The sequence below is a fragment of the Canis aureus genome, chromosome 36 (genome assembly GCF_053574225.1).
Source record: "Canis aureus isolate CA01 chromosome 36, VMU_Caureus_v.1.0, whole genome shotgun sequence".
Classification (NCBI taxonomy): Eukaryota; Metazoa; Chordata; class Mammalia; order Carnivora; family Canidae; genus Canis; species Canis aureus.
Genome location: NC_135646.1, coordinates 5,753,896 through 5,766,641, shown reverse-complemented (window position 1 = coordinate 5,766,641; position 12,746 = coordinate 5,753,896). Strand labels below are relative to the sequence as shown.

General features: G+C 34.9%; 1 protein-coding gene across 5 annotated transcripts in view; it reads right to left on the bottom strand.

Annotated features, from left to right (window-relative positions):
- USP37 (ubiquitin specific peptidase 37) overlaps positions 1-12,746 on the bottom strand; it is a 96,013-nt gene that overhangs the window by 82,227 nt on the left and 1,040 nt on the right. For 2 of the 5 annotated variants that reach the window (XM_077885600.1, XM_077885597.1), the window contains exons 2-3: positions 8,337-8,478; positions 3,794-4,013 (exon numbers count right to left, since the gene is read on the bottom strand). In XM_077885600.1, the coding sequence (XP_077741726.1) occupies positions 3,794-3,949 (156 nt within the window). In that variant the 5' untranslated portion in view covers positions 3,950-4,013; positions 8,337-8,478. Of the gene's footprint in view, positions 1-3,793; positions 4,014-8,336; positions 8,479-12,746 lie in introns of those variants that run through there. The other 3 variants (XM_077885599.1, XM_077885598.1, XM_077885601.1) reach the window with 3 other exon arrangements.

The following is a 12,746-nucleotide window of genomic DNA, read 5'->3' as shown; positions in this document are numbered from 1 at the left end:
TTCCAATTTCTTAATACACTTAAGTCAAAGATTTCACTTTTAGGAAAGGCAAACATCTACTATTAAAACTTATTTACAAAGTAACCCTACCACTGTTGATTTTATGGTAGGGAATTGCATATTTTCAGGTATAGTTATAAAGCTATAAAAATTAGTGAGTTAACAATTTATAGAGCTGGGATGCCTGGGTGGCTCAGCAGTTGAGCGCCTGCCTTTGGCCCAGGGTGTGATCCTGGAGTCCCGAGATCAAGTCCCACATCGGGCTCCCTGCATGGAGCCTGCTTCTCTCTCTGCCTATGTCTCTGCCTCTCTCTCTCTGTGTCTCTCATGAATAAATAAAATCTCAAAAAAAAAAAAAATTTACAGAGCCTAGATGGTTACACCAGTGCTAGCTTAGAAAGCCATACTGTGTTACAGACTTTCTTTTTCTTCACTCTTCCCACCTTTTTTTTTTTTTTTTTTTTTAAACAAAAGCTTGTATAATATTCTGGCAATTGGTTTGGGTAGCTGTAAATTTTTTTTATAAAAAAATTTTATTTATTTATTCATGAGAGATACAGAGAGAGAGAGAGAGAGACAGAGGTAGAGACATAGGCAGAGGGAGAAGCGGGCTCCATATGCAGGGAGCCCGATGCGGGACCCGATCCCGGGACTCCAGGATCACACCCTGAGCTGAAGGCAGACGCTCAACTGCTCAGCCACCCAGGCATCCCGGGTAGTTATAATTTAAAAGGATTTCTTAACCCAAATGATCATCCTCAAAAGGATTCCAATTCTTAAAAACACATCAAAATGAACCTTTATCAATACAAGACATCTTTCTTCATTTCTGTCTGTACACACACACACACACACTTTTTTATTTTTAACTAATCTCTACACCCACTATAGGGCTCAAACTTATAGCCCCAAGTTCAAGAGTTGCTTGCTCTACCCACTGAGCCAGCCAGGTGCACCCATCTTTTTTTTCTTTTTTAAGTGTCTAAGCAGGCTCATTTAACTTTCATTCACTCATGAAGATCATAAGCACTCTAGAAACTAATTTAGCTTACTTTTTCCATTCCCCAAAATTGGTTCAATAATTTGTCTTATACTCTTCCAGACTCTGGATATGTGCTATCAAGTGATAACTTTTATTTTCTCTTGGCCAAAATTTTTCCAAGACCAAATTAATAAATCTTGCAGTTTACTACCTAAGTAATTCTTGCCAACTAGGCATCTTTATTCTCTAATGTTCTCCCTCAGCCGGAGTATACAAAGGCTTCAAAAGCTGCTTTTTGCTGAAAACATACCCTTTAAATATTATAAAGGAAGAATAGCTTTTTTTTTTTTTTTTTTAAAGACTTTACTTATTTATTTATTCATGAGAGACTCAGAGAGAGAGGCAGAGACATAGGCAGAGGGAGAAGCAGGCTCCTTCTATCTTCTATTGAAGGAGCCCAATATGGGATTTGATCCCCGGGCCGGGAGCACGCCCTGAGACAAAGGCAGATGCTCAACTGAGGAGTCACCCAGGTATCCCGAAAGAACAACTTTATATAATTTTTTTAAACTAGAATTGATCTTTGTCAATTTTTAGAGAAGAATGAAAATTAATTTTATCAGATTAATTTATATTCAATTTAAAATTATATATATATTCAAAGTAGGTCTTAAATCTATGTTCTTGAGTAAAAATTCTATCATAAAACACAATAAACAGTATCAGAGGCTTTAACTCCGAAATATTTAAACAAGGAGTTTAGCATGCAAAAGGAAAAGAGATCACATAACAACACTATTTCAGTCAATATACCACTTTTTAAAAATGTAAGTTAAATACATAAGACAAAAAGCTTGTTCATTATCAAAGATGAAAGAATAATCTTGAACTTGAGGTCTTCAACTGATAATTTTATTAACTACCATATGGTGAGGCCTTCCATCTTTTCTCTAAGTCCAGAAGACCCCTCTCATGGAGTTCCAGTCCTGCTTACCTAACACTTACTAGATACTGACATCTGAATGCTTGATACCTCAAACAACTCATCTCTCAATCCTTCCACCCTAGTTCTTCCCCTCTGCTCCCTACTAAGACATGAAAGGCATTGTCATCCACTCAGAAACCAGTGTCTTCTTTCTCACTTCCCTAAATCTAATGAGTCAAGTCTTCTTTTAATCTCTTCCAATCTATCCTTTTCTCCTCTTGCTTCTTCCTACTGTCTTTTCCTTTGATTACGACTCTTATTCTTCATCTAAACTCCCACAATAACCTCCTATATGTCCTCCTTCTCCCACTATCTCTTGAAATAGTCATCTGCCTAGCCCCTAAGTGAATCTGAACTTGAGATTCTTGGCTCCTTAGACTCTAAGGTCCTCTTAGTATGACAAACAAGATCTGGTTCCTATCTAGCTCTTCAGCCTCTACTGCCATGCACTCCTTACTGTCCATTTACTTTAAAATAATGTTCTGGTTTTCTGAGGGTTGATTTACATTTCCACGTGTTTGTCCATGGACAGAAATCACCTCTGCCCTACCTTCACTGTGCTTGGCAAACTCCTACTTATCCTCTAAATGCTCAGGACCAAACCATTCTTCTTTGTATTACTTCAGTGTCTCTGAAATATTTTTACATCTGAAAATGCTTCTGATTATGCTTAAGTTTGAGAAGAAAAGCATTTCACTTAGCTCTGTATTATTAGCACTTAGTATATAGTATCCGTCATGGTTATCTGTAGATAGTTAACAAAATAAATGCTGAATGCATACTGATCTAGAACTGAGATAAGGCTGGAATCACAGCAGAATCCTCATGCTCCTCAACACCTATGTTTGCTTAAATATTTAAATATTTACTGACTGCTAATTTGGGTTGAGGACTAAGAAACTGAATCTATTTGAAAATGAATCTTTCTTTCATTGAGATGAGCAATTGTAGATACACGTAGGTGGAAGAAACTACTATTGTTTCTATTGCCCCTGTCACCACTTCCAATCTATTTAAGACGATCTCTAATACACAAAATCATAAGCAATTTATTTTCACAGTTCAAAAGCAAGGAGAAATGGAAATCTTACTCCAGCTCTAGGATTCTCAAGCATAAAGCTTCATAAATTGTTATTCACTAGAGTTTTTCAGTTTAGAATGAATATTATACTTTTGTATTATCTAATTAACAAATACAGAATTTTAAAGTGCAGAAAAATATGGTTTACTTTCTTAAATTCAAATTATGTCAGGATGAGTAGTTCTTAGCTGCACAGAATAGACAGTAAAGAGGTAAAAACAAAATTATTTTTTGCAGTGATAAAATAATGAAATTCTTCAAAAGCTTGCAGTCAGAAAACAGCAGTAAGAATGACCTTGAATAATCATCCTTGAATGGCCCATACCACAACCCTTGGCAGAATTATTTAGGAAGTATTTGGTTTTAGAAGATACTAATAAGTCCTATTAAAAGTTAATACTACACAGTGATGAATCTATCATATACTAAGGAAAGAAGAGAATAACTAAAGTTATCCTAATGTGGTTTTTAAAATAGCTTTGACAGAAATAGTATTCAAACTCAGTTCTTCTCTGCTTCTTAGTTTTTCTTTCAATAACGGTGACTACTTCCCACTATTTATTATATACCATTAATGATGCTGTTGAATAATTTATAAAATATGCACACAAAACTATCAGTGTCCTGGAAATAAAAAGAATGTTAATCTCAGAGGAAGGCTACCATTACACTTACTATGGTACAAGGAGGCTATTCACTAAAGGTTATGATTCAAGATCTATTCCACATCAAAATTTGGTAATACCTGAAATATCCTTGGGATTCCTCCAGTATTGTAGTGAACTACTAGGCTGACTTTATTCTCTTTTTCCACAATTTCAAAGGACCCTTCTTTCCATTTTGTAATTCCAGTCTGCATGCTTCGAATTCTGATAGGACCGTGTATCTTCAGAGGAGACATTCTTTAAAAATAAATTGCTTCTAGCCAAATTAAAAAGCAAAAATACACCTTCACCTGACAGATTCTAAGGAAGAAAAATAAAATAGTAAGTTACAATTTACTAAAATAAGAGTGATTAAAATAAGAGTTTGAAAGAGCATTTAATAAACCATGTTATGTCCTTTTCTCTATTTCAATAAACCACTTTTTATTAAGCATCTTCAAAGGCCTTGATTAGCTGATAGGCACAAGAAAGACAACTAAATGTCACTGAATGTCCTTGACTACTAAATCTATCCACCTTTTATTTCTTCCATGCATGTTCCCTTCTTTGCCATATGTCTAGTATCTATGCCCTACTAGTGTTTAAATTTTGCACTATGCATCATTAACAGACTGCTGCCACTAAAGGCATATCAATCAGGAATATTGAAGATTCCACTGTCAATGCCCACATGTCAATTGTCCACAGCAATATAACCAACTTGTATCTTCCTTCATGAATGCTAAAAGGTCTTGAGTTTCAAATTTAGTTAAATATTTTCAGTCCGCTGACTCCATTTCTTAAAATGGAGTTCCTCTCAAAATATCAAATCATGTTACAAAACAATTCCTTCTGCCAGTCAGTAGTCTAAGCATCTCCATGTATAAGTATAAAAGATACTAAATGAATTAAAATATTGTAATAATCAAATTAGTTTAACTTCCAGAATTATACTGAGAAAGTTATTCTCTAGGTAAAACAGAAAAAACCTCTCTTCCTAAGAACCACCTAGCACAGTGAAAAGAATCCTTACCATTTTTCTTTGACAAATACTCAAATTTCTGAATGAACTTCTAAATACTTAAAAATTACTTCTAGTAATAATAGAATATTTAAGACTTTCAAACTAGTTTGCCAAATGTCAGCAAGTAAATACAATTATAATAGCAAAGAACATTAGTGTTATTATGTACATATATACACAATCATCTAAAACAAATTTTATTTATACTCTTTTCAAATTTCTAAAAACATTGCTAATAGATTCTTGCTTATAATTTTAGAAATTAAAAATCATCAGACTTTGCCTCTGCCTAAACAACTCAACTAGAAAAGCTTTAAAAATGTAGTATACAAAAGAAAAAATACAGGAGGCCTAACTATCAGGAGCCAGCCGTCCCTAATTTATAACTTCCCTTTCTAACTATTAGTTTTCTCAATTGTATATAGGAACAGCAAATGCTATAGCATTGCAAAACTAAATGAAATAACACACATTAGGCACCCAACAGACAAAAGCTTTAATATGAATGAAATCAGTGTCCACTTTCTGAATTTACTCCTCACCTGCAACCCCATTCCTCCAAAGACCTCCAATTAAATAAGCTGTTAACAGGGATTAAACTCAACTGCGTAGAGGGACCATGCAGGTGACATGACTTAAGCAAGAAAAACTGCTACTGAAATCTAATTTTACCATGCAGAATTAGTCAACCGGTATTATCAGACCATCTAACTTTTCAAGAAAATGAGTTCCAAATATTTATGTAAAACTGCCCACTTTAAATTATGAGCAAGGAATTCAAATTTATTTTTAAAAGCAACAAATCAAGCAAAACCCACCTACAGGCAGGATATAGGCAGGATAGAGCCTGGGGGCCCTTAGTTTGAGGTCTCGTGATATTAGATATCAAATAACTGGGAATTAAATTTAAAAGAGATGTTGAAAACCCTTTGAATAGTTAAAAGGTGTTAGGCATTTTAAGTCTCCTTTACTATTCACTCATTTCATCAAATTTCCTGAATACCTACTTTGGCCAGATTTATTAATTTTTTTTAAAGATTTTATTTATTGGGGAGGGGGGGAGAGAGAGAGAGAGAGAGAAAACAAGCAAGGGAAGGAGGAGAGGGTGAGGGAGAAGCAGGCTCAAGCAGGCTCTCTGCTGAGCAGGGAGCCCAACACAGGACTCAATCCCAGGATTCTGGGACCACGACCTGAGCCAAAGGCCAACGCTTAAACAACTGAGCCACTCAGGCACCCCGGCCAGATTTATATGGTATAATTTACTAGGTTTATGAACCCATCAAAGTAACAGAGCCCACTACTGTTTATAGATCTGTTAACATGGCACTGCTCAAACTAGTAACTACAGAATTTTGGACCAAAAATGCGTGGTTTGTAATACTTTTCTTGCAATTAATAATTTGATGCTTCAATGTTTGGATGTGTCCTTAGACTTTTCCACTCTGCCCTTAGACTTTTTTCCTGTCTCAGCATTGCCAAGACTGTGACCCCTCTCCTACCCCAGTTGCCCATCCAGAAAGACAAGAGTTATCTTTGATTTTTTTTCAATTACTAGTATTATATTGGAAATGAAGATCATGGTAGAGTCCCATCAATTCTACCTCTATATACCTCTCAGACATTTTTATAATGAACTGTAGGTCAAACCACATCACTCTCCTTAATACCATTCAACAGCTCCCCACTGCCCTCACAATAAAATCTAGACTCATTAAAATGACATTAAACAACTTTCATGATCCAGGCTTTACTTACCTATCCCAAAGCCCTTCAAATCCAGTCATCTAAACTATCTATAATGTCCCCCCAAAAGTCGTATGTTCTCATCCCACTATACCTTTGCATGGTGCACTATGGTTTATCTCTGGAGAATCTGTAGGTACTCTCCTTATCCCCCCAAAGGCCCCTTGATTTCTTCTCTTGGCTATAAAATCAAGGCTCAGCTTAGATGCTATCTTCCTTAAGAAGGCTTTCGAGCTACCTTTCACTTTTTCTCTCACCCCATATCCAGACTGAGACTGCTTCATGCTTCTGCAGTCTCTGTTGTACCCTGTGCTTACCTCTAGTATAACATTGTATCATAAACTGTTCACTTCTTTGTCTCTATTTACACTTTGCTATTTGAAGACAGGGAATATGTACTTTAAACTCTGAAACCCCATTTATGACAGTGTCTGACACAGAAGAAATACTTATTATTCAAGAATAAGGAACAAATCAGCCCTATCAATTCTATTCAATTTGCTATTAAAATATACAACAGCAGATACTGAAACCATAAATCTCTTATATATATATATAGAATTATATTTACTAAGTTCTTTTTTTTATTTACTAAGTTCTTTATAAAAGTATCGCTATGCGCTGTACTGCATAAAACTCATCTTTTGAACACTGCATCTAAGCCTTTTCTATGTGCATCTGAATTTCTCTACTAAATGCAAAGCTGTCCTTGTATCTTACCGAAATTCAAGGAAAGAAAAATCATTTGTGGAAGACTAAGAATTAATACAGTTATAGAATGCATTAAAACAAAAACGTAGGTAAACTTGCTTAAACTGGGATTCATATTATTCATTGCTTAATGAAGAAACTCCATGTTAAGAGTTCTGTCAGATTTCCTCACTTTTCCTTATATGTCACTACAGGTCAGGGAACCAAATTAAAAGATAATATAAAACTCTATTATCTTGGTGCTTTCTTAACAAACCAAAAGTAAAAGCCAATGACCTTGAATTCCTCTAACAAAATATACTTCTAAAATTTATTTTAACAAAAGTGGAGGTGAAGATTTCAAAGTTCACTAAAGCATATGAGAAATAAAAAAACTATTGGTTACTTCTGTTTCTATATATAATTATTCTCTGTATGATTCTCAAACATTTTGATGCAAAATTTTAAGTATATGAAATTTTACTTCAGATACCAAACATTTCCTTAACCATTTCTACTAGCAATCCCTCTTTCCTTTAAGAAAAAACAACCCTAAAAGGTAGAGGATATAAAATTTGTAGAAGCAACAGAACTTTTTCTTAAGCTCTCAATTTAGTCCATTCCTGGTCTTGTCCTAAATGAATTACTATATCTACTTTTGTACATTCATCATATTATCAAGGTTTGCTCTATCCAGTTAAAAGAAAAAAAAACTAAGTTTGTTTTTCAGTGTGTAGCATGATCCTGTGGTAACAGTTAAACTTTCTATTAATCTAGGACAATGAGAAGCTTTCTTTGAATTCTATAATGCTAATTCCCTACCAAAGCAATATTACTAAGACAAGGTGAAAAAAATGATTTTTTATTTTTTTAATAATAAATTATTTAAGTATGTCCAAAGAGATTCCTCTTTCCCTAACTTTTTCACTATTAAAATTACTGTTCAACTTTGAGCATTCTATGAAAGCTTAATCAATAATATGGACAAAAATGTTTCTGTACCCTGTACAGTTATTTAAATGCACACCTTTTAGGTACTGCTCTGAAGACATCCTTATCTATAGGGTGTTCTGCATTAAGCAAGCATGCTAAAACAAAATTACTACAAAAATAGAAGAAAATTGTTAATTCTTGCTAATTTGCATAGTCTTGGAAAAAATATACCCAAAATAAAAAACATTACTTACTTTTCAGTGACTTTTACTGAAAAACCCTATGTAATAACAATTCACCTTTATTCTGATCCTTGTGCCAAAGGCAATGCACTCTTCTTGGGGAACTACTCATATTTTGCAGCTATGCCAGTTCTCCGGGAAGCCATCAACTCAGCTAAAGAAAATATAAGTGTGCCTTTTTAAAAGAATCCAACTTACAAAATTAAAATAAAAAAAAAAGAAGAAAGCAATCATTTACACAAGATGAACTCTTTTTATTTAAAAACCACAAGTTACCTTACTGAAAACATTTAAAATATAACAACACTCAAGATACATATATACGCAATCAATAGAACTTCAGGGATGTATCTGCTGTACAAATGAAGGACTTGAGGCTTCTACCTTATCCATTTGTGTCTTGGTATATTTATTCCTGCGACATTTTGAAATTAAGACAACAGTGAAAAAGAGTATATTCTTTGTTAACTCTATAAACATTGTTACATAATGATGTCTTAAATCCTAAAATACCATTTCCATGATGTACTGATACAAATTTCGAAAGGTGAGTAAATTTGGAGTTTTTATTTTTCTTTCAAAACTAACTTTATGGATGTTTCTCAAATTTAGCCTCCCTAAATCTCAACTTTCCATAAAGTTCTACCCAAACATCTTTCACTGCCCCCTTGAATGCTATAAAATCAACTTTAAACTCATTCCTTCACTTAGTAAAAAAATGACTGAGTTACTTTAATTTGATGGCACTGTGGAAAGAATACAAATGTGAAGATGATACAGTCCACATCCTCCTTATGAGGATCCCACACTTCTCTACATTTTCCTCCCACTATCATTCAGACAAAAAATTTTAGAACCATCTTTACCCTCCTTCTCGTTCATCTAAAACCCAGCCTTTTTATAGCTGCTGATTCAGAAACTCATTGTGCCATCACTCCCATCTAATATTTATTATGCAACATTTACTAAACATAGTGCTAAGAGCCATGCTGCATTATCTCATTTAATTTTCCCAATAACTGGGGCAGCCCCAGTGGCTCAGCGGTTTAGCGCCGCCTTCAGTCCAGGGTGTGATCCTGGATACCAGGGATCGAGTCCCACATCGGGCTCCCTGCATGGAGCCTGCTTCTCCCTCTGCCTGTGTCTCTGCCTCTCTCTCCCTCTGTGTCTCTCATGAATAAATAAATAAATAATAAAATCTTAAAAAAAAAAACTCCCAATAATCTTACAGGGATTATCATCTCTAGTTTACAGATTAGGAAACTGAGGTTTAGAGAGATTAAGTTATTCACAGTTACAAAATTCATTAAGAGACAAAAGTAAATCTAACACCAGAACCCATGTTTTTAACCACTACCACACTGTAACCTCATTAATGATTTGCAGCAACAATCACTTTCCAGTCTCTATTCTTGCACAATGTTTCCATTCAATGAATCCTCTACTCTATAATACCCTTTCTAAGGAACTACTCTCTTACCAAGTTAAGTATGCACTTTGTCTCCTTAACTTTCTAAGTGAGGAGCAAGGTAGGTATCTATCTTATCTTCTCTTGTACAACAAAAATACAAGCACTTAGCAAGTGCGAAATACTTGTTATTGGAGTCCATTCCCACCTTTTTAAAATTTTACTGTGGTAAGAATACTTAATACAAGATCTGCCCTCTTAACAAAACTTTAAATGTACAATGCTTTATTGTTAACTATAGGTACAATGCTGTACAGCATACCTCTAGAATATTTTCATCTCAACTGAAACGTTCTCCCAAAACGTTTTTTACAATCAGCTTTTTAACAGCTCATCACTATGCATAAAATAAATCCAAATGCCTTTCTGTGTTTGGCCCTCATATACTTCCTGTATTTATTTCCTATTTTTCTTTTTTCTTTTTTTTTTTTTTTAAAGATTGTATTTATTCATGACAGAGAGAGTGAGAGAGAGAGAGAGACAGGCAGAGGGAGAAGCAGGCTCCATGCAGGGAGCCTGATGTGGGACTCGATCCCGGGTCTCCAGGATCACACTCTGGGCTGAAGGCGGCGCTAGACCACTGGGCCACCGGGGCTGCCCCTATTTCCTATTTCTCAACACAAATCCTGTTCTACACACACAAATTAATAAATTTTAGTATTTTCCATATCCAACAACTTAGGTAGGGATTTTTCTTGTATTTATTTTTGGAAACCTCATCCTCACTTGTCTTATAGTTTAACCTATTGTTAAAATACATAAACCACTGCTCTGATTTCTTTTCTAAAAGAGCTTTCTTTTCTAAAAAATCCATAAAACAAATGCAGACAGATAAAATTAGTGCATGACTAAAAGAATGAAGTTGATCTAGGTAAAGTTTCTCTCCAGTTTAGAGTCTAAAATCTAAATGATTTTATGACCAAAGAATGAGTAAAATCATCCATAGCTGGAAAACTCTTGGGTTTTTTCTTTTGTGTCCTTTAATTTGTTAAGAGTGAAAAGGTGCTTATCATCAGATGACAAGATATCAGTAAGCTAGTGCTTCCCAAAGACATGACGGTTCCTAAAACAAGCTCTAGTTTACTTACTTAACAAATTCTTGAGAAATAGAAATGAAATAGCTATTAACATATATTCTAGTAGGAGACACATTTTAAACAATCACACAATATACAATTACAAGTTCTAAAAAGTGATACAAATATAAAGTACAGGGCATGACAAGACATTATAATAAGGTACCTGATTTAAGACTTGGGGTAGTGGGTAGAGGCCAAAGCTAAGCTAATATTGAAGAATGAATGAATTTGGGATGGCCATACTGAACAATCCAGGAAAATACAACAGCATGAGCAAAGGACCCATAGCTGGAAAATAACTTGGTGTGACTAAGGAAATGAAAAGCAGTGTAGCTAGATTTTAGTGAGCAAGAGGAGGCTGGAGCAAGATGAAGCTAGTGAAGGTAGAAGAATCAAGTTATATAGAATCCTATAGACCACAGTAAGGATTTTTATTTTTACCCTAAATGTAATAAACATTTAGTGATAGGAAATCCACTAAAGAGTTGTAAGCAGAGGGACACCTGGGTGGCTCAGCGGTTAAGCACCTGCTTTTGGCCAGGGCATGATCCCGGAGTCCCAGGATTGAATCCCACATCAAGCTCCCTACATGGAGCCTGCTTCTCCCTCTGCCTGTGTCTCTGATTCTCTCTCCGTGTCATAATAAGTAAGTAAGTAAATAAGTGTTGTAAGCTGAGAAATAACATGTTACTCGAATGGAGAAATGATATATTTTGGGTTTGGGGAGGAGAGTAAAAAAAGAATCCAAAAAAGTAGGGCAGAAGAGAATATTGAAGTGATTCAGCTTATAACAATTACAATAACAATTAATGCTTACTGGCTATTTACTGTGTGCCATCTGCCATTTAATCCTCATAACAATCCAGTAAGGTAGTTATTATTCCCATTTTACAGATGAGAAATAAAGGGAACCAGTGACATTAAGTCCAGGTGAAAGATTGTGGCTTGAACTTGAAAATTGATACTGAAGATGTACAGAAATACATTCAGACGTACATATGACCCTTTGAACACGGGTTTGAAATGCATGGAGCTACTTCTACGTGACATTTTCAATAAATATAGTTATTGTAAACGTATTTTCTGTTTCTTATGATTTTCTTAATAACATTTATTTAGTCTAACTTTATTCTAAGAATACAGCATAAAATATACATAGCACAGAATACGCACTGACATTTACTTATTGGTATTCCAGTCAACTGTAGGTTATTAGTAGCTAGGTTTTAGGAGAATCAAGTTACATGTGGACTTTCAACTGGAAAGGGTCAGTGCACCATCCCTTGCATTGTTCACGGGTCAACTGTATTGGATATAGAACTTAAAGATACATGGGATGAAGGAGAAATCAAAAATGGATTTCAAGTTTCTAGCTTATATAAGTAGATAAATATACCACTTAATGAAACAGGATACTGAAGGACAAAGAACTTGGGGTATGCAGAGAAAACTTAAGACTTTGGTTTTAGATGTATTATATTTGAAATTCCCAAGAAAAAAATCAAGTGGGGATGTCAAGCAGTTGGTTATTTAGATCTTGACCTGAAAATAAAGGGAAAAAGCTGGAAATTAAAATTCTTAAGTCTTCAACATACAGGTGGAATTTACAGCTTCGGGCAAATTAAGAATTTGCAGCAAAGGTGAACAGACCTAGCACTAAACCCAGATATTCCATTTCACTCCATCAAACATCTCGCGCTGTGTTCATCGATTACTTTGATGTCACCCGGCTTTACAGCCCTCATTCAACTCTACATTTCAACAGAATTCAACAACTCTTGATTACTTCTTTCATCTCTTTAACCGGAGATTTGACCTCTGTACAGTTATTAAACACCAAGAATCCCTCAGTGCTCCATCCTGGGTCCGTTTTTT